This window comes from Macrosteles quadrilineatus, unplaced genomic scaffold (assembly GCF_028750875.1).
Source record: "Macrosteles quadrilineatus isolate MER2022 unplaced genomic scaffold, UCM_ALF_1.0 Scaffold_2__2_contigs__length_208266976, whole genome shotgun sequence".
In the NCBI taxonomy this organism is placed as follows: Eukaryota; Metazoa; Arthropoda; class Insecta; order Hemiptera; family Cicadellidae; genus Macrosteles; species Macrosteles quadrilineatus.
The window spans coordinates 159,193,205-159,217,013 of NW_026542595.1; the positions used below are offsets into that span (position 1 = coordinate 159,193,205).

The 23,809-nt window shown below is 35.6% G+C and overlaps 2 protein-coding genes across 2 annotated transcripts in view; one reads left to right on the forward strand and one right to left on the reverse strand.

The window, feature by feature from the left end:
• LOC128987554 (mucin-2-like) overlaps positions 1–23,809 on the reverse strand; it is a 125,964-nt gene that overhangs the window by 15,585 nt on the left and 86,570 nt on the right. The window contains exon 2 of the mRNA XM_054408458.1: positions 1,034–3,492. Coding sequence (XP_054264433.1) covers positions 1,034–3,492 — 2,459 coding nt within the window. The remainder of the gene's footprint in view (positions 1–1,033; positions 3,493–23,809) is intronic.
• The window catches only part of LOC128987556 (protein vestigial-like), a 188,922-nt gene continuing 172,204 nt past the window's right edge, over positions 7,092–23,809 (forward strand). The window contains exon 1 of the mRNA XM_054408464.1: positions 7,092–7,230. Within this exon, the coding sequence (XP_054264439.1) occupies positions 7,168–7,230 (63 nt within the window). The 5' untranslated portion in view covers positions 7,092–7,167. The remainder of the gene's footprint in view (positions 7,231–23,809) is intronic.

Genomic DNA, 23,809 nt, shown 5'->3' on the forward strand with positions numbered 1-23,809 from the left:
GAAGAACGAGGGATGTGTTAATTAGTCAATGAGTATACTTAAAATAATCGAAAGATTTACAGTTTAAACTGAGAAATGAATTTTGTGCATCCATGACACAAATGTGCTAGCGAAAATGTACCAAAATATTTAAGATAAAGAATGATTTTTTCAGATCACTATACGAGTATAAACTTTACATAATTTTAATTGTGAAGTGTGGGACACATTCAGACAGCACAGAATAGAAATGTTCTATTCTGTGCTCTCTGGACACATTGCCGGGAAGGTGGCTGTTATCGAGAGCCAGTGACAGGTTATTTCTCGCAGTCGTGTCTCGGAATGTCCGTGAACTTTACTGTCACTCGCCCTGAGGTAGTCATAGATCGGATTCCTACGTGCGGTAGTCGAGAGCTCAAGAGAAGGTAAGCTCAAGTATAGTTTAGTAGTTGAAAAATTGCACGTGATCTTATGGTGTATTTCATCACAAGCCGTAGATGAAGCCGACATGGGAAGCGGGCAAAGATTTAAAAGACTTTTTAGATCCACGTTACGTACTCCGTTTTTCGTTTTTTATTCATTGTGCTAACTGATTTTAGAACAAAACTTTTACAGTATTGTTTTTACCGTTATAAGGTTGCTCTCAAAACCCATCTAAGTATTCTGTTCAATGGACAGCTAAGGTTTAAAGATGTGTTTGGCCGTCATGAAGAAAGTTCGATGCAACAGGTTACTCCGCCATTACAACATACAATTCAAAACACTGAAGTATGTTTATTTAAATTAGTTGAAATATTGATAAATCTTTAATTATTGCAGTTTCAGGTGAAAATAAAAAATTAATAGTTTTAATCGGAACTATTTTTCAAACCAGTAAATAAATTCACATAAAAATATACAGAAAATTATTTTTGCTCTAAACTACTTTAGCCTACTACTACTACTATATATATTTGACTAACTACTAACGTATATATTTGAGACGAAGTAAGACTTAAGTTTTCATAACTGGTATATTTAAAAATATTATAATACATTTTATAGGCTTATTTACCTTTTTCCTATTGTGAGCCAGTATGAATCTTGCCCCAATCAGAGCTCCCAGGATGACAGGAAGAACTCCCAGAGCTGCGAGAAGGTATGTTCCTAGACCCATGGAGTCTGGGTACACCACCTCCACCTCCTTGTTTACCTCTCCAGTCTTCACCCAGTGGGTTACCTCCGGAGGTCGAGAGGTCGAAGAGTTCTTCTGTTCCTCCACGACCGCGTACTCCGGCTCAGGCCTAGTGTCCACCACAGGAGGTGGGGTCGTGAACAATATTGGGAACTGGTCTTCACCATCTTCTGCAGGGTAGACGACATCGTAGCTTTCAGTTTCCGCGGGAGCCTCACTAGAAGACGCAGGCTCGGGGTTTACTGGAAAAGCGTCTTGACTTTTGTCGGACTTATCTTCGTCGAGGTCACTTTCAGGTGGAGAATGTTCAGTGACCTTTCTGTCTTTGGTAGGATCTGCGTTTGGTCTCACATCTTCTTTGGAGGTTTCCGTTGTTACAGCGATCGAAATAGGCTTAAAGTTAGGGGGTTTCGTACTATTTTGAGAGGGTTCGAGTTTTAATGTTGGCTGAGAACTAATTAAAGTAGGTGACAATTTGGGAGGCTCTGTACTAAGGCTTTCGTTTGATAGAAAACTTTGTTCATTTGTTGTTGGAGATATTGTTGATGGAGTTGTCAGCACTTCTGTTTGTATAGTTTCATTTCTTCCATCAGGTATTGGACTGCCATTGCTATTATTTTTTGTTGGCATAATTGCTAAGTCTGAAATAGTCTGGTTTGATATTAAGGTTTTGTTCTGAGTTGAGTTGACGCGAGCAAGTTGACGAGGTAAGTGAATGAGAATTCGAGAAGGGCTGCGCTGTTTATATATGTCTCTGGATATTACTGGTACTGTAGTATTTTTCTGAGATAGTACCTTTGGATCTGGGGTATTCACTGGAACATTTGATGAGTTCTTAGTCGATATGTAGCTTCGCATTTCTGTGTCTTTTATTGTAGGAGGATTGTTGTCAATTGGTAATTCAGAGACTATACGGTCATCTTTAGTACCATTTAAAGAACTAGAACTTGGTAGTTCAGTGGTATTTTCATGTTTTAGATCTGTTAAAGGCTCCTGAACTGACACAGAAGTGACTACAGCGGTAGATAAAATCTTTGGATTCACACTTTCTTGCATGTTGCTATTTCTTGATGTTTTTGTTATTGGACTGTTTGTTATGCTAGATATTTCCATTTTTGTAGTAGATGAGGGATTTTGATTCCGAGTATTATTAGGGGCGTTTAATCTTGAACCATTTGGCACAGAAGTTGTAACGTTTTCAGACGCTTCTGACTCACCACTTACTTCTTCAGGTACCTCCTTTATGACCGTTTTTACAAGAGTTGATTCTGCTGTCAAAGGCGATGTGTGAGTTTCTTGTTTTAAAGCTGAAGATCGCTGAATCGGTCTTGAACTTAGGTGTTTTCTTTTCTCCACAAATACTTCTACGTCCTTAGGTGTACCTACTATTTCTAAATCAGCTGCCTGCTTGAGAGGAAACTTATCTTCACTTCTGGTCCCTTCTGTGTTGTGAACATGGTGACGATGGCCTTTTTTCAACACTCCTACACTTTTCCCTCCAGACACACTTGATGCTGTGGAAGAGTCAGATGTACTTATGAGATTTTCCGTTGTCCGTAGTTGAGTCGGCACCCTTTTCCTATAAAAATCTGAAATACCTGACGTCTGCACCCGAAGTTTCCCTCTGGGGACAGAGTTTCTCTCTATTGCCTTTTTTACCACAGTAAGATCCATGTCTTCTTGCAGAACCTCTTCGTCAGAAGAATTGCTTTCTTTTTCATCAATATGTTCCCTCGGCCTCAACTTTGTCACAATGGTTTTACTCTCAATAGAATTCGCTCCACTCGGTGTCGGGATGACCGGAGACAGTTTTCTACCGAAGTCTAGAAACGGAATGATATCGTCCTGAGGAACGTCCTGTTCTAAAGGTCTGAAATACTGATATAGAGAGTCCGACATCGTCTGAGGAGCAAGAGTGGTCGTTGTTGAAGTGGAAGACGGTCTTCTCCTCTTCTTTGGGTTGATTGTGGTGATGTTAGGTGACTCTGACGTCATTTCCGGAGGGTGACTAGTTGTGGATCTCCTTCTCAGAGTTCTCTGCGCAGGCTGACCCTCCTCCTGGACATTGCCCCTATCATCCTCGTGCTCGCTCTCTACAGCTGAGGACGTCTCCGATGTTATCTGGTCATGCGCCGTCGCACTCGTCCTCCACTGTTTTCTCTTGTGATTCTTCGCCTTGGCCTCCTCCCCCTCCACCTCTACCCTCGCTGCAGGCTCTGTCTCGTAGCTGGAGACGATCTTCTGGTAAGGGCTGTTGCGGGAGGTCGTCCATCGTCTTCCGAAGGGTCGCTCTTCGGTGTCATTGCGTCGAGATCTTACATCTTTGCTTGTGTGATTATCTGAAAAAGAAAAACACAGTTAGAAAACAATTCAATTCATACATATATTCAGACCTTAGTGCGTTTTTAAGCTGAATATAAATCAAGAGTTAATGTAGAATGGTGTTGGATTATTCCCTAAACCTAATTCCCTTTTCTCAGGAGCGAACCGGTTTATCACAGAAACTATTACAATTAAATAAATTTTACTCGGAAAATTTCAAAAATGAGTCATATGGACTAATGTTATAGACTTTTGAGTCCATCAAAAAATTATTCAACCGTCAGAATAATTTTCTTCATACTAAGTAAAATCGTACTAATGGATTTCTTGAGATAATAACTGCGTTCTAAAGTAGTCCTTGAGTGCAACCGAGCACGTAAGATCCCCATAATCAGATTGTTGGTTAGAAAACCAAGTCATTCTGTTATGCAGTCCATGCAATCGGTGGAATCGAGTCATACCCCTATCTTCTATGATTATTGCCGTTAGCCGTTTCAGTTATATCCCGTAACGGATCATTAGGTTTAACTGTACAACCGGATAAAATGTTGGTTTATGTAAGAGGTTACAGGGAATATAAACATTATAGTAGTACTGCATAGAAGATAATCTGTAGATTCTTTCACAGTGGTTGTGCGGTGTACCATAGTTTTAGATGGGGAATTACTATAGTTTTAGTTTAGTTGCGGTTATACTGTAGTTTTATTCCAAACTGTTTGAATTTTTATGTTTCATAATAGGGACAGATATAAGATCCAAACCTTTGAGCTATCTTTCAAAGTAGTCTTTGGATATGTTTTATCCATATATCTTTGAATTTATACATTTTAGTGAGACATAATAAAATTTGTTCTGAAACGCAATACTGCAATTTGTATTGTAAACAAAATAAATAAGAAGTTATTAAAATATTATTTATATACAAGTAACCAGATAACTGGGCATGCATTGATGTTTATTTTTTTATTTAGTGCAAATATATTTTTATCATACCATATATAAGCAATTTTTAGTCAGTGTAGGAAATAAATAATTGCAATGTGATTCTTTTTGGTTTTAGAGAATAACAAAAAAATTAGATTCCACATCCATTGCATTGCACTTTATACATATATGAATGATAATATTCTAGATATACTTTTAAAACTACAAAATTAAAAGTAATCATGTCCATAAGATATTCAAACCCTCTTCTTGCAGTCGAAACCAACAGAAAATTGAACACTGGCTTTGTCAACAAACCCAAACATTTCTGTAGTCAACAACGTTGTAAAAATGCAGTAACAGAAGGTAAAACAAATTCCAGGTGTATACTACTGTTTACGAAACATTTTCCAGGAATTCTTTCAACCTACTTCCCGACACCTAGAACTACTATAATTACAAGCCACATAGCGCCTAGAGCCCTCTAATAACTCCAGCAAGAGAGATGAGCCTAGAAATCTTACGAAACGTTCTCCCCGAAGCTCCATACTTGGACCGGTCCAACTAATAATTAAACTTTATTTAACGCCCTCTAAAATGTAAGTGAATGTGGTGTTTAGGCTGGAACCTGTCATTAACTTGGACCTCCGGCCTATTGTAGTTTCACGTGGATTCCAATAGGATTGGTTGTATTGTATAGTTTAGATTTGTGTCTTTTTTACAGATTGCCTATGACCAAATGTATTTTTGGACTTGAGCCATCCCGTAAATATTAATGTTTGTGGCACAGCTATTGGAAACACTGTAAACAAGTGTATGCAAGAGTAATGCTTATACTTCACCCTCTGATATTACTTCAATTATTGTTGAAATAGTAAAGACAAGTACTGTGGAAAACCGTTATTAACATTTCAAAAAAAAATTTGAACATATTATATTCTTTGTGCACTTACACTTTCTTTGTACTTTATATTCTTCCACACAACTTAACAAGTAACTACTGTAATTAAAGTAAATAAAGCTTATTCTTTTGTAATTTATTTATGTCAGTTTATAAAAATAAAATAAGTTAACTAGTATTTTTTTCCTTTATTTTGTGATTTTTAGCGAATTTCCCTATAGGGAAGTAGCTATTACCGTAGGTGGCACGGTAAGACCTAGACCCGTGACCGATTTACTTTTTCATTTTGATGTCCCCAGAGGCCAAAAACACCATTCGTTCAAATTTTTATATATGTATATATATATATAGACTTATAGACTTATATATATACGTCCGTGAACGCGATAACTTGAGTAATTTTTGTCCGATTTTGATGAAATTTGGTTTAAGGGTGTAAAGCGGGATAAACATGAATGAGTTCGCGAACCAGCATGATCGGACCATGGGAACGGGGCTTTACGGGGGGTTTTATGGGGTAAAAATTAGTTTTTTTCACTTTTGACCCTCAAAACACAAAATTTCCCAATTTCTCTTTAGACCTTTTTAAAGAGCTTAAAAAACAATTAATTTAGTATATAAAAGTATTTTTGTTCGGTTAATAGTAACAGAGAAAATTTAAAAAATTGTAAATTTAAAATTCCTATGTTATTCTTATGGAGAATATTGTCAAATGTTGTAGTTTGCTTGCTTATGGATATATTTTGTATATTGATCAAATTTATTTATTTTGTACTAAGCTATCAATATTTTACAAAAAAACAAACTTTATTAGTTTCCTTGTAGCAGCAAACCTAGGTACTCGTTAAACCTAATGTTATTAAAATATATTTAATTGAAATCAATTAAGACAAAAGGAAATTCGCTTAGTCGGCAGGTTTGCTGCGGCGGGGGTATTTTATTTTGCTTCATGCTTATCATAAATCCTATCAATTTGGTTGGTAATCCTGTTATTATGACGATTGCGTATTTAAAACCCCATTTATTTGTTTAACTATACTAATTTATTCAAAAGGGACACGTTTTAACATACATAATTAGAATTAACAAGTGAGACGAGGGCACAACTAGGGTATTTTGATATTTAACCCAAAATATAGGATGGAGTGAGTAGCATTGTGAACCTTTGTTACCGACCAAGCTTCTTAAGCCAGGGTCATTTTATTAAAACTCAATGCACACCCTGGGTAAAAAGCTACTGACATTTCTCAGGATCGAACCGGTGACCTTCTGAATACAATCGATTATATTTTACAAACAAATGTTTGCAGATATAGCAGTGACATTGCAAACATTTTAATCAACATCAGAACTACATAGTTTCGCTAAAACTACTATTGCCATTTAAAATATGTACAATAACGTATTGCAATAGACTATATAGTATTGCCATCATGGTACTCTAAGGACTTCCTTGATATTTTACGTGAAAATCTTAAAGAGTTTTTCCTATCGAATCTATACATCATACATCTACAGCGAAACTCAAACACCACACCCGTGTGAACATTTTTACTAGTGGTGTCACTATCATTCTACAAATTCCCAGACCTATTGTAATACTTTTTTTTTTAATTCCACAACTACGGCGGCCATGTTGTAACGGGACTGTTTGTACGTCGTCTGCCCGGTCAGGTGATATGGATATTTAATACTCTTATCTCATTCGCCGTTGCGGGTATTCCAGTACATTCATGATTCGCCGATTCCATGGTTCCACCCATTCCTTCATTCACTCAGTGTCGGCCGGCTTTTCGTGTGGTGAGACCACTTTAAAACTCTCTTGAAACCAACAGCTTTAACTTAGTTTTAATTTGTGTAGTAACTCATGGACTTTAACATGTTCTGGGCCCCAAACTACTATTACGGCGATTTATCAGCATTTTATGAGGTCAGTTTTCTTGAATGTTTTGTGTGACTTGCATTTATCTAGGGTTAAATGTGTAACGGTGATCGAACTGTTGAAAGTGCATTTAACCATGTCAACTAAATCCTTATGAATTGTCGACGAAAAGTATGTAACGCAGCTATGCAATTGGAGATATTGATAAAAAATATCATGTATAAATGAATACACTTCAACCTGTGTAACCATAATACAACCCTTATATTAAGGTATTATTTAACATGTACACGTCGTTTAAAACATTGCAATATTAGCACGTAATACATACGATTTGTTGGATCGTATATAGACATTGCTAGACTACTTAACTTGACAATCTGAAGTCGGAATAGCTTTAGGTACTTTTGAGGTTATGTGATGAGGATTTCTTGGTTATATTGCGAATAATGGTACAACGCCAATAGCCAGGACATTCTATTGTACCTATTGATTGCATTATTGCTTCCAATATATTGTGTATATTCCTATATTGTGTAAATACCCTAAACGAGTTTGCTAATGAGAATACACAAGGCCACACTATTTTAGTTTTAGTACCATGGAATACAGTCTTAACATGTTTATCAATAAAACTGTAATCAGGTACAGGTAACTTTGTTTTACTGATGATAGTTAATGAAAGTATTCCTAATTGAACAAACAAACAAGATAAGGTAATCAGCCAAAGTTAGTTACGGCATAAAACGTCTACGACGATTACCGGTATCTTTACACACAGGTTTCATGCCTTCGACAATTTCCAATATCGTCAGAATATAGTACTGCAAATACTCGTTGTTATAGAAACTAGAGGTGTGGATATGTATCAACTTAAAGTGTAAACTCGTTAACAGTTAACTCGATTAACAATGGTTTATTAACTTTATTATCGGTTGGACCGACACTTCTAGGTGTAAAAAAAGTAACCAAACCAAGATTATGACTTAACAAATGGTTTTCTATCAAGATTTTTGGTCAACTGAATGTATAAATATATGAATATTTATTTTACATCGAATCAAAATATTTAAATTTGAGTCGAATGTAAAACCTCTCCAATAGTCCATCTTCAATAGTATAATTTTAACACAAAATCCTACCAAGGGTGATTGTGTACATTTAAAATACCTGTACAAAATACCTGTTTGTTTGGGCGTCAGCTGATAAAACGGTTAAATGTTTTTATAGTTACATAATATACAGTGTGGTAGAAAAGTCCTGGAAGGGTTAAATATTTAAAAAAATAATGCAGATAGAGCTAAAATACTAGGTACAAAGTTACAGGGCAAAAAACTCTATTTTAACACATATTCAGTGATCCAATAATTCTTCAGGGGGACGGCCCACAAGGAGTCGGAAGAAAATCTTAAATAGAAGCATAGGTCAATATGCACATCAAATTAAAGGTCTTTTTTAGTAGAATACAATGCCGCAAACCGCACTTCAAAAGGTTGATCCTGAAGAATTATTGGATCACTGAATATGTGTTAAAATAGAGTTTTATGCCCTGTAACTTTGTACCAAGTATTTTAGCTCTATCTGCATTATTTTTTAAAATAGTTAACCGTTCCGGGACTTTTCTACCACACTGTATCCTTTTTACAGTAAAAGGTAAAACTAGCTTTACACCTACGCGCAGTGATCAAGTAGCCAGCTGCATCTTAAATTAATCAACAAAGATCACGGTAGTAGTTTGTGCGTAGGGGTTATCACTGGTATACATTAACCTGTTGAAGAAAAAAACACAGTATCAAACACATATTTAACCAGCAAAAATGCAAATTCAGACAATTTTATTGCTAACAAACTAGGCCTAACTGTCAACAAATATCACGTGACTAACTATTTGTCATTCGATTATATATTTTAAATCCAACGATTTTTTTAACAATGAAACAGCAACTTTGTCAAATCTGTAGAGAAAGCCTTGAAGTGAAAATGAGTCTGCTGTAATTAATTTCTAAACAGTTAAAAGTAGCTACATGCCAACCAACGATCACAGGATGCCAACTTCTATAGAGTACTATACCAGTGGTTGCATTACTGTACATGCAGGGTGATTGATATAAGTGTGCCAGCTGTTTTATTCGAAAGTTATAAGAGTTACAAAAAAATGTTAAGCTTTATATATAATAGTATATAATAATTTTACCCACCCTTTTTCCAATATGGCCGCCAACTTAGATTTTTCTTTCATTTTTCATTTTTGTTAAAGGGAATTCCATTAAAAATGTCTTATTCTGGCATTTTTTTCTCTCAAGCTATCCATTTAGGAGTTACATAAAAAATACACACATAAAAACATAAAAAAATATTGATAACATTATTTTTAAAATGGCCGCCATTTTCCCAAACAGCAGAAAATTTTAAAATAAGAAAACTATGTATTTTATGGGGTTTTTAGAATGTAGATGCAATTTTCTCTCTAAACTTACTCATTTAGGAGCTACATGGCGCAGAATGTATACTGCAAGTAATTTTTTCTTAGTTTTAAAACGCTGCAACTCCTAAGTGAGTAGCTTTAGAGAAAAAAATACCAAGAATAAAAAATTCTTTAATGGAATTTACTTTATAAAACACGCATAAACTATTGTCTTCCATAATATAAATCAAAGTTGACGGCCATATTGAAAAAATGGTGGCTAAAATTATGTTTTCTACTTGACCAAAATTCTTTAAAAAAATCCAAGCAGTTAAAATTTAACATTTCTTGATATTTCTTATAACATTCGAATAAAACAGCTGCCACACTTATATCAATCACCCTGTATACTAAATCGCATTATTATCCAACTCTATGGTATGCAGAAATACTTTAATACTTTCTTATTAAATGGCGACTATACAAAGTAGGTATTTTAAGCCAAGTATGAATGTAGATGAGTTCAAGCCTAAATCAAAATGAACCATCAACACTATTACGTAAACTGTTTAGCGCTAGTTTTCTGAAAAAATTGCCGTAAGTTTAAACTTATAACTACACCGATTAGGCCGGTATTTACGACAAAACGCAAACGTTTCGGATACATAATTCAAAATAACACATTTCATAAACTAAAACCCTTAAGTTTAGGAAAAAACAAAATTTACTATAGTCGTAAAAGTGTATAATACGATAAATTTATAATTTGTAAACAACTCCGTAAACATTTCCGTGATAGTTTGCAGATAGAATCTTTCTCTAAAAAATTATCATCAACGTTTAAAAATGAAGGGAAAATGTAGATAGTGGTGCACTCTACGAGGATCTCAATCAAATTTGTACTTTTTATAATAAAACATAAAAAAACTATTATGTAAACCAAATTATATTGTACTCAAATAACTAAAAAATTCATTACAAGATGTGTATAGTTCTCAAAACAATACTTTAATACAGATCACTTGCCAATATTAACAGTTGAAATTAATTCCTTACAAAAATTAAAAGGGGTTTTCATCACACTGCAGTAAAAACAGCCGTTTTTAATGCATGCATTGCGGGTCTAAAGTAGTATTTTCACTCTCTAGGGAGTAAAAATCATTAGTCTATAGGGAGTAAAAATCATTTTTAGTCTTTAGGAAGTAAAAATCATTTTTAGTCTTTAGGAAGTAAAAACCATTTTTAGTCTTTAGGGAGTAAAAACCAGTTGTTGTAAACAGTTGTAAATTTCGATTGTGGCAATCGTATCGATCGAAATTATTTATCGATTGATTTATTAGGTAATGTTTTAGCCAATTATTGTTTTCGATTGCTCGACACATCGATGGTATAATGTACTAACACAATCGTAATAGACGAAATTATTGAATCACTTCCTGCTGTTTATTTGCATTAGCAGAATTGAAAACAAGTTGAAAGTCGTTTTGAGAGGTTATCTTTACATAAAAATTATTTCGTTTTCTAGCTTTGATTGTAAATTAATGATGCAATATGATTATAAATATAGTTCATCACATGGGCAAAAAGTGACTTTAGGCCCTAGTGATGAAATATACTGTTATATCGTATGCAAATATATTGATGCTAGTCAGGCCTAATGCTAACATTCCAAATACGACATTAACATTAAACTCGTTCTTGACAATGATTTATGTATAGTCCAAGTATTATAACGAACGCCATTCATAAAAGTTTAACTTCTTCACGTAGTTACACGTAGTAACAATACAGTAGTAGCATGGTGCAGTTACACTTCCGATCAAATGTTCAGATTTGCTAGACAGGTCACGTGATATTACGTCACTTCCGTTTATCACGTACGGAAGGAAGTCATCAGCTCGGGTGGCGGAACGTGGACACCCGTGGGTGATGCAACTTCACCCTGGCACCCATGGGTGTCCACCATACAGCTGATAACACATAACACACATGTTAACTTGCGTAAGGCACCTTAGGTCCCACGAAAAACCATCATCCTGCGCGCTGCAACATTAAAATAGACCCAAGTTACTTAATTGGTGTAAAAAATTATTAGTTCTATTCATTCGAGAAGAGTATAGATGTTGATTATAAAACCTATCCCGATTCAACGAATGCTATTTTATTTTATACATAAAGTTAAACTAGGCCTACTATGTTTGAATATTGAACCGTTCAAATCACCAAGCAGTGGACAATAATTTAACTCAGATATTTTTTAAAGACAGTGATAATTCGTAGTAAGTTAAACAGACTTTTCTTCAGAATAGACAACGAAGCTTATAAACCCTAGATAGATTGTGCCTTCTATAATTGATTTATGATGCCAAAGTTGGGTGTTTTTCTTTTCTTTTTTATGAGAGGTTTGAGCAATTTTTTATTTTTCATTTGCCGCCTGGTCCTCAGGTCTGTGCATGGATCGGATCGTATTATGTAGAGCAAGGGGCGAGCCAATACGATACAAGGATGAACTGTACTAAAGCATGAGAATAATAAATACCACTATAGTCTGTATGGTGGAACCTATCCACTAACCCTCGCTGTCTACCTGGGGACTGACCAATGGCCTGGGTTCATGGCCTGGGTTAGTCCTTGGTAGACCCGGTCAGGAGACAGGGTCTATAACACAGACTATAATATTAGTGGCGGTTCCCAGACGCAAACTTACAACGTCGATGATAGTATGCTTTACCAACTGAGCAACCAAATCTTGCTGACTTTTAAAATCTATATATTAATTTGAAACTGTTTTTCTTTGTCATAGCTATTTTGAGAGAACGGCTGGGCGTAGAAACTCGGTAGGGGTGTCTAAAGAAAGGTCTTGGTCTGTAGATGAGCCATCAAAAGAGAAACGTGGTAAATTCCCTCGGGGCTCTGCCCCAGTGGCCTTTAAAGTCCCATCCCATGTTATTCTTATGGAGGAAAATGGGGTTTTTGTCACAGCTAATTTGAGAGAACGGCTGGGTGTAGAAACTTAATAGGGGTGTCTAAAGAAAGGTATTGGTCTGTAGGTGAGCTTTCAAAAGAGAAACGAAGTAAATTTCCTTGGGGCTCTGCCCCAGAGGCCTTTAAAGTTCACTCAGCAATTTTGTTTACATTATGACCATGGATAATTTTACACTACTTTTAATGAACCAACTGTTAATATTAAAATTGTATTCAAAGGAAACTGTCAAAATTAAATGTTTACAATTGATTCACCACTGCATGGCAAGTTTTTTTATAGTTTCAACAAAATGATGAATTTATAATACGTTTTAAATGTTTTGTTCAAAAATCTATGCTTTATTGCTCTTAGAAAATTTTAAATTGTGAAATAAGTGTGACATATCATTTTCAAAGGAACATATAATTATTCCTTATCGGGTTAGCTATATATATTGTAAGGTTGGCACTTGCCTTTTTTCCCTACTTTCAATCACAATTTATTTTTGAATTCAAGAAAGAACACCAGAAATTCATATATTGGTATGATGGTTTTGGTGAAGTAGGTGAACTAATGTCAATTCAGGTATTAAAAAAAATGTGTAAGCCTACAGGGTTTTTATTTTGATGTATAGTGTGATTGCTGACGGAAAGCGGCTGGCTGAAGGGTCGACCCTACTCACACACACGCAGGCCTCACACACACAGACGCAAGGGATTAGGACAGACGTGGGACGGATCATTGTCCTGCCGCGCGAGTCATCACTGGCTCCCGGAAATTAAACTATCAATTTGTTAATTTTAAGTTTGTTATAAAATCTGGTGACGCTTTTGACTTCAGCTCAAAATGCTTAGTAAAATGATACCAAACAATACATATGTTGCTTACAAAGTGTAAAAGCTACGAATATTTTAACACGCTTTTATTAGCTAGCTACTTGTCATAAACATTTCGTGTTTGGACTCATTTTTCATTGAATTAAACAACAAATTTATTAACACTAACCATTTTACTGTATATCTAACATCAAATGAATTGCAATTTTGAGGTAGCATACAACAGATATTATATTTCTCTAGTGAATAGGGGATCGGGGCTTTCAGGCAATTAGGACGGCGGTGAGTGTGCGTGCGTGAGTCGGGTCCCTCGCAGGTAGGTCTGAACTCCAGCCGCACTCCGGTAAAAATCAGACTATACACATGTAGCTAGGTCGAACAACGCATCTAAACCTCACTACATACAAAACATTGGGAAACACAACAGTGTCATCACATCTCATCGCATTTTCATAATTTGTTACCAAGGCTGGACTAGGTTATGGATTTGGTTCCGCAAATGTTCAAGATTTGTGATCAAATTTCCTACAATTATGGTTCATTCCATCCACGAAAAACATGCACAGCTTTATGTGGTCGATATGGCCAGGCAAAACTACCCCATAAGTTAATGAATTATCAAGTAAGAATCCTGTTCTGATTAAATACATGGGTCGATGTGGCAAGAGAAGGAATTAAAATTGCTTAGATCGAAGTAAGAATGTTACTGCTATCTGGAGAATCAGATATTTTTATCAAATACAAAAAAAAACTTATTTAAATGCTGATAAAATTCTGTATTTTTATGACCAAAGATGAAGATTTACTTATAAATCTGGATACAATCTGAATGATTTTTCTAAAGCAGATGGAATTAGTTGTTAGTAATAAATATTGACTCTTTCCGTAACATGAAAGACTAATTATATGAACTCATTCTCCCATATAGTGAAAGTGGCTTTGACATGATAGCGGAGATGATAAGTGGTTTATTATTATTCTTATCCTCCCTTCATTTAACTAAGATTTTAATGACTTCACTCTATCTATCGCAGTTAGCTGAATTTACATAAAACCTCAAGATTAACCGTCGATTTCGACGGGGTTCCACTAGTATATATAATTTGGTAAAAGCTCAATGTATTTCCCTCCACAATCCACATTAATTGACCTCCAATTACCGTGCAAAAGTAACAACACTTCTAACCTAAAACAAATCGCGATTAACCACTGCAACATAGAAATCACCGATGCTGGGAATTACCTTGGGAATTTTCACGGGTGTTTTCCGTTAGTTGGCACGACTGTTCCCATTGTTGAAGGATGCCCCGTGGTCGCTGGTCACGGATGGTCAGCGCGGCCTTCGCCCCAACTGTGACCACCGCGGAACTGTGCGATTTTTACAAAAAAATGTTTAAACACTAAGATGTTTAGATATCTTCTTTGTTTTAGTATCCGTGTATTTGTTTGACTTTGTGTTGACAATCTTGTGAACTTAGGCCTAAAGTCTGTATGATGGGGCCTGTCTCCTATCCCTTCGTGGACTGCCTCAGGCCTTATGGTTTTACTTGTTCATTTTAATTTTCTTTTTACAGAAATGTATAAAATTGTGTCTAATTCATAAAATATTCCTAATAAATTGTTCGCCCATTTTATGTAGGCCTAGGTAAACCATTGACCAGTCCCCAGTTGGGCAGGTTACATCATACAGAGTATAAACGTATTCAAACACACTGTACATACAGTGCACCACACACATTTTCGTTATCTTTGCTATTGTTTATCTTTTTTGTCTAATAAGTCCTGTAACTCCCTGTAAACCTCAAAGAATATGTTTTTAGAAAAATCTTAGTACTAATTAGGCAATAATTAAGTAAACGTGTATTAACCATTTGACTATAGCTGTATGTTAGTAGTCAATGGTATGGACAATATACATCCATATGCTATTTTTCAAGTGCTTGATATCATGATTGAATTATCTCAGCATTGCGAGCAGAGATATCTCCAAACATAGACACTACTCATCTCCCGAGCCACAAGTCAAACTTGATTTCCTCTGGAGCCTACAATTTAAACGTTGACTCCGATCCACTCAGTCAAAAAAAAATATCTTCACAAGGTTATTTTTTTGATTGGCAGGATTCTAACCTGCGTCTGTACAGGGGTCTGACTTAGGGGAGGTACGAATGAGGCATTTAGTTCAAAATTCCTCCGCGAACAGCGCTGTAGTAGAGAGCATTTTGGCAATGAAGGTTTACTATTCGCAAAAATAGTTCTGTTCATAAAATAAAATTATAAATGCCTCAAATTCAATTTTATAATTTTTTAATTATAAAATTAAACTATCATAACCTAACCGAACTAACCAAACTTGCTGATAATTAAATAATTTAAAAAAGATTAGTAATAGAACAAATAATTATGTTTATTAAATAAAACTAGAAATTGCTCAATTAAAATTTTATAATGACTTAATAATAAAATTAAACTGTCATAACCGAACCAAACCAACCAAACTTGCTGATAATGAAAAAAATCTTTGACAAAAAGTTAATGCATCCAGCGAGATTCGAACCCGGGACCTTCAGCACACCAGCCCGGCACGCTAACCACTAGACCACCGAAGCTGTTGTCTACAAACCGTATGGTTACGGTAATAGCGTTCCCTCAGCTTATAAGAAGCCCACAGCTGTCATCGTAGCCTCTTCCGTACCTCCCCTGAGTAAATACCGTCTGTACAGAGGTCCCGTGCAGTAGAGCTCCCGTGTAAACAAATTCCCACTGCATACAATCATAAGTGCAAGGTTGCGTCGTTCTAATGGGTGATTTTATCGCAATTAATAGAAAGTATACGTAATGTGGTTTGCATTGACCCGCTAGTCTCATGGGCGACCTGTTTAACACTACAACTGTGGACTGTAGAGCACGACAAAACGTGCACGAACTTTGCTACCCACGTATATCAAACTAGGAGCGGCATTAAAAACCGATTGCAATGCTCAATCTGTGATAATTAGCAAAACAATAGTAACACATAAGTTTACCTATTTTGTCGTTTTCCACAGTCTCATGTTTATATCATCGATCTCTATTATTACTACAGATCGATGGTTTATATAAATTGATGGTTGTCTACATAGTTGTCTACATAAAATTTACTAACTTTTTTGTCTCTGGCAACTTTTTTGTTAAGTTAACGGATTTCGTGAAATTTGGAATCAAGTTTTTTAAATGGCTGCCATTTTAAAACGGTAAATGATTTTTTAGTACAATTTTAAACAAAGATAGGTCTTGACAAAATAAACATTTATGCAAAATCTCAACACTGTATCTAAAACCGCTTAGGAGTTATTAATGTTTTTGTAAAAAATACATAAATACAGACAGACGGAAAACTAGGCACCACAGACCCATGTTCCTATGGTGAAATGTGTTTACCTAAGCAATAACGCTATGGTATTTCTTTTGTCTATGGCTATATGCACATGTCCAGAGAGTTGCGGGACACCCTGTATAATCATAGCTTGAACTTCTTTAACCGAGCCATTGTTATTGATGTTGTTGTTGTTGTTGATTGTTAATTGTTGAACAATCATCATCAGTGTTTTGCTCAAATCTTATCAAGTAACTTATGAACACTACGACATTTCAACTTTGTTAAGCAAGTCCACAAAATTTCATTTGGCAAGTTCGTATGTCCACCGGATAAAGACAATCATCTGTATACTCACGTCCTGTAGAGTGTGTCGACAACGCATGATTATAGAATGTCTGCTTGTTTACATCTGACAGAATTAGGTCTCTGATGCTTATATAGATAGTATAAGTAGTAGTAAGTCAATGAAATCGTTATAGTTCCGTATATGCATGGGGTTATTAAGACTCAAGTTAAATTGGTGGTTTCAGATAGTTTAATTTTGTAATCGGACACAGAAAGTATAGTACGACGATTATTGGAGCGAAACGCAGTATTATTTGCAGTATATTATAATCCTATTAGGGTAAATCAAAAATATTAAAATAATCTATATAATGTTCTGACACGAAATCGACATATAATGAGTTAATGTGTTAAAATACTTAGAATATAATATGGGCCAAATTGCATACAATTCAACTATTTAATACTGTAAATAAGTTCAATTATTATAAATTGAGCCGATATTTTTGGTGTATATAACTTACTTACCGTCTCTGTTTGAGTTCACTTTCTTCAATCACAAATAATTTGCTCAGTAATTTTTTATTTATTTAGAGGGCAGCGTTTTTACAAATAAATGTAAAATCTGTTTATACAGTATTACTTAGTACTAAAACAAGAACAACGTTAGTAGTTACAAATAGGACGAGGACCAGGGTTGGAACAGTTCCCTTTCAAAACGTAAAAATAGAAAACACACACATTTTGAAGCTCTAATCGTATGGTATCAGTTATCAGTAAATATGAAATCTAATAAATCTTTAGCCATGTTACAAATTTATCATCGATTATCTTTTCCATTGGACCTTTTACTTTGTCACCCACTTTCGGTAATCACAGCTAAAACCAATCACCACTAATTGACACAAAATTATAAAACTTAACAAGAAATATGGTTTGGTTTGTCCAATCCACCAGTCTTGATATGTTTTAAATTAAGGGGATATCTATAATCTATATATTACTATGGATTAAAGAGAATACGGATACTCTCTTTAATCTATGGTACTAATTCAGACTTAGTACTCAAACATGTCTCAACGTGCAAACATATTTCTTCATATTTGAAATCGAATGCATTTTATCTGTTACTTTCATGGCACTAACAAACTCCTCAAACGTTTTCTAATAATTTCACAAAACAAAGAGCAGACAACCACTCTTTATTATATTAATATTCAAGTATGATACTTTATTTATCAACCGTGCTTGTTGACAAGTAACTGAGAGCTCACCCTGCAGCAGTGTAGTAAACTAAACGTGTTTCGCAAGGCCCAATCATTTGTAAAACGATATCACATAAAGTTGACCCGGCACGAACACTAGTTTAATTACCTCGTGACCTTTGCCCCGAGGTAACTGTGCTACAGGCGTGATGAGAGAACATGTGGATATGAGGTCACATTTACTGATGCGGCGATTGAAACATGTATAGTAACTCTTATTGTCAATGGTTGAAGGAGAATTTCACTACTGGAACTTCTTCATGTGTCTTCTTTCTTGGATTTGGTAAAACTACGATTTCATGTGGGTTTTGAACTATTGGGTCGAGAATATACATGTAAAAACGTGTAACACTCATGTGGTTTTGCTGCAAGCTGTGCAAATAGGTATAACAAGCTTTGTTTTGCTATATTACATATTCATTACATTATGTGCATCGTAACGTTTAGCCTGTGTTTCACAAAAAAGTGAGGACGCAAAAAAGAATAATATCGTCATTTAAATCAACGTTAAAACACAGTTGTACACTTATTCATTACAAACTCCCTACTATTAATTTTAGTAAAATTTTGTTTAGTGTTTGGTTTAATTCTATTAATTATACAGGCAAGGTAAAATTAGACGTTGTCGGGATGTAAAGCAATCATTGAAAGAGTATTAACTAATGTAAACATGGATTTTTGCTACGGAAAAAATTAAATCTGAACTCAACAACTCCTCAACAACTTTGGATGTCCACAGCGTAGCCCAATGATTTTTTTAACACCAATTGATATTAATTGGATAAGTCCTTATACATCTACAGACAAACTGGTGAAAACAATTGTAAACATTATACATTTTGTTAACTGTCAACTGCCACTCACTATATTCAAGTAATTTATATTTGAAAAAAAAAAGCGTCATCACTGGGGCCATAGAGGCACACCTGAATATCTGGAGTCAATATTTACACACTATACCACCCCCTGGTTACAGTTCCTTTATCTTCTATCCATGCGGCAAGGCTAGGGGCAAGACAGCATCTCAAGGTGGTTAGTGGAGGTTGGCTCACAGCTAACGTATTGTCCAAGCTATTATCTGACTAATTATCAGAAGAATGAAACACATCAAAGCGCGTACAATACTGCATACAGCTGCTGTCTTCAGCCATATAAGCTTGTTATTGGTAGTTAATGATAGGCGATCACAGGCATAATACCTTTGTCTGACACTGTTAGGCAAGCGACATTGCAGCTTGTACTGATTAGGCTGCCTATTGGTCAATATCGGAGTTTTGTGCTGTGTGTAATTTGTAAGAGACTTTTTCAAAGATTGTGTACTCAAGTGTATATTCTAAATTGTTGAATTTTTTAGTCACTTCACGTAAGCTGTATTTGGATTCAAGTATCGCTGTTTGTTTGGTTACTTTACAAAAGGTCGGTGATCACGCGACATAGGCCGTGGAGTGGTGGAGGGTTCACCCATCGATGGTTCATCGTGGTATAAACCATCGATAGACTCGTGGTCAAGCGAAAGCGGACGGAAGGCGGATGAAGCAGCGGCTACACTTACCCGATTCGGTCCGGTTCGGTCCGGTCCTCCAAAATGCGGAACAATGCTTCCCATGTTTTTAAATGGAGGCGGCTACACTTACCCGATTCGGTCCGGTACGGTCCGGTTCGGCGCGGAACAATCGTCCAGAGAGCATTCATCCGCATTTTGGCGGAAGCATTGGGGGCGGACCGGACCGAATCCGACAAGTGTAGCCACCTACTCCCGAATTTCGGATGAGGATCGGGTGGTTCCGTGAGCACTCGGCTACAAAAGTGATGAATTCAATTAGGAAAAATAGTTATTTGTAGGATATAGGCCTAAGAATTTAGGCAATTATGTTCATATATTGCCTCGATCATGGAAGAAGATAATTATGTCTACACGACCGCTGAAAATAGTCTGAATTTTGTCGCAATATTGGGAGACGATTGCAATGTCTACACGGCCGCGAGGGATTATAGGAAGTTTACCGCGATTGCATATAAATACAACCACAATTTTTTTAATTTTTCATTTTTTTTGCACTCCCCCAAATAGCCAAGTGCCTCGCGCCCTAGGCACGTGCCTATTCGGTTAATCGGTCCTGACTAAACACTTTCTGTATTGCTGTACTTGTGCCCCGTGCTCGTGTGTGTCTTCCAAAATATCATACAAGTGTAGCTACCTCTTCCGGCCGGACCGAAACGATTCGTACAAGTGTAGCCACCCCTCACAAATTCGGGCCGGACCGAACCGAACCGGACCGGACCGAATCGGGCAAGTGTAGCCGCTGCTTGAGGCGATGCAGGAGCGGTCTGTGATTGGTTGATGGGAATATCGTTCGGAATAGTATAACCACGCCCCACGCCATATGTGTTACCAACATGAAAAAATTGAATTGTTGGATCACAATCAATTTATTTTAAATTTTGAATAAATAATAATACTCCTTAACATCAATGTAACCTATCATAATAGACATATCGTGCTTACGAGTGTACGTACAACGTAAATTTAATGAGAGTTCTAAGATCATAATTAAAATGGCTTTCGAAACTAATTAAATATGATTTTGTAAATTAACTAGTGTCCATCATTCCTCATTATAATAGAAAAACTCAACTTTAACATAGTATCAAGAGTTACTGTTTTGGAAAGTAGTAACCTATTTGACAACCAAGCAAACAGTATAATTCAATTAACCTAATATTGAAAACCTTAAAAATCACGGGGAATTCCTTAACAAAAAGTAAGACATTGGTATAAAAAATTAAGAAGTTTTAACACAAGTCAGTGACAATGTACACCTGTATCTCAAGGGATTATGCCAAGTAACTAGCAAGATAGCCACATAGTTTAGTCTCGGGCTGGCCAGGGCCAGCTCAGCTTGTATGGAGCAGAGCTTAATTTCACGGACACCCTGTGAGTGTATTACAATCTGTGTTGAATGTAAATTACTTACTTTCTCTCCACTCTTTTGTATAATGCATGAAAGTGAAGAAGTGTGACAAAAGCATTAGTCGGAATTATTTTCACGGTCACCTTGGAAGTTTTCTTTCAAAACTTTACCATACATAAATGAATAAATGAATTTATTTCCAATGAGTACAAACTTGTTACATGCATTGACAGTATTTGGAAATTGACTGGCCGCTTTTCAAGTAGTGCGGTCAGTTTGAACAAATAAATACAATAAATTATAACATATTTTGAGTCTAGCATAATGCACAAAAATACTCTCATGCCGCCATTTGGGTGTCTGTTAAATACATATACTAAAATATAAATAAATAACAATGTAAGTGTTGCAAATTATACAAACACAATTAAATAACACTAATTGTAAATAATAAATAACAATAATTAAAAATAGTTGTTGAAACTTAACGTTTCGACTTGTATACATTTCAAGTTTTGGGTTATTTAGCCTAACAGAAAGTCGTCAACACCTTAAATACAAATTCTTTGCCATAAACGTGTACATTCAAACAAAAGTATGTTATGGTACCAAGACGTTTCTTTTAAATTCATCAATACTTTGGCAAAAATGTTGTAATGTATACTCTTATATTTTAAATGCGCACAAATACACATTAATGTACTACCCTTAAAACTAATATATAGTACAGCAATTTGTATTTATCTTCGCTTTTAAAATCATAGGTTTCACTAAGTGACGGTTATTTTTCAATTATTTATTTTAGTAACATAAGGAGTTTTATTCAAAACTCTCTTGACACAATTTGTATAATTTGACCCTTAGGTTGAGACTATCACAAAACGCCATTTTAAAAGTCATGTAATACAATTAACAAACAGAAAGTTAAAATTTTAAAAATTTTAGTTACGTTATAAAAAAAATATAAAAAAACACGCAGAACGCTCAGAAAGGTTGTTTTCAATTTGTAAGGCTATAATGTACGCTTTAAGATTTGATATCTCAGAAAACCGAAATCAAATTTGTTCAAAAATCTGTATTAATAAACCTATTGTAACATACTGCTATTGCTGGTTAGACTTGCATTTACATTTCAACATACTCCACAACCATTCCACTCGCATTCACTCCAACCGACTCACTGTTTAACCCTCGACCCAGGTTATTTACCTCCACATGGACAACAGACGACACTATCACAACGTGATGATAACCACAATCAGATGTTGACATCAGCTGACGTGAGCCACATGTCAAACAGCTGATTTGGCAACAGCTGATTGTCATGACGAGTGAAACCACCTGCCACTTCTCACCTGGGCACGACTCTGGTCTTTGTTGATGAAGATGGCTCTTAATGTGCTGTTGTTAGGACTTTCAAAGGTCAAAGAAGAAAGGGATGTAAAAATGTGTGTAAGGTCAAACTAAAAAGCGTGATAAGTGATTGACATTGAAAGGTTTAAAGTTTCAACATCGTAGTGATTTTTAGTTGGGCAAGGTTTATTTTGGAGATTGTTGTATGCCAATACCTAATGTATATATAGCTATCACTATACATGATCATGTTGTTTATAAAATCATTTGTCTTGGATACTACAGTAATTGTTTTACTAATTTTTAAGTTAACATTTAATTCATTTTCGTGTTATGCCATAAAATAATGTTTCACATATACTTATGCGCACGGAAACAATCAATAATTAACTACAATTGTACTAACAAAACCTTGGGGTATTCGACCAATTGACTTCCCTATGGTCTAACACCAACCCTTAGCCCTAGCAGTGTTACCTATTAATGATGACAAAGTAATTTATTTGACTTATTAAAATGAAAAACAAACTATAAAGCTTGCAGGATGTTTTGTTTTTATGGTGGATAAAAACCCACTGGAAACCAAAAAAAAATAAATAAAACGTGTATTTTTATACAAAAGAAATCCAACACCCGCAAATCTTTCGACTGAGTTACATTCTGTACTTACAAATTCAGCACGAATACTATGAAACTATAAGTCTTTCCAGAGTCAGACCTAAATGTTTCTGTATCCAAAGTTTCTGCGTTCTCCACACAATAGTAATCCACCCCGTTTCCACAACCTTGACAATACCATCAGCAAAGGACGAGATCAGTTCCACTTGTCTACACGAAGAGCGTGGAACATTCAGGATTCAATTCATCAGCACAATCGTCTATTTGCATGGGAGTCAGGGCCGGATCCCGGAGGTGGTCGTGTACAGTACAATATATTGTACGGTTATTGTACGGCTATCAGGTTTTGTCTGTACATGGCCGTGGCTGTATCGACACACCGTGATCGTGAGACTGTAGTGGTAGTGGTGTGGTGTGGGAACTGGCAGCGGTCCAGCGTGGTGATAAAACTGACGTCGACAACTTTCGACCTATAGTATTCTTATGGTGTTTTGGATTGATATTGAATTGTTGGTCATATCAGTTTAATATTATTGTAAACATGTGTATTTATCTTGTCACAAAATGTGGTAACGATACAGTTGCCCCACTGAGTTTTAATAATTTTACATCCACCGATTTTCGTTAATGA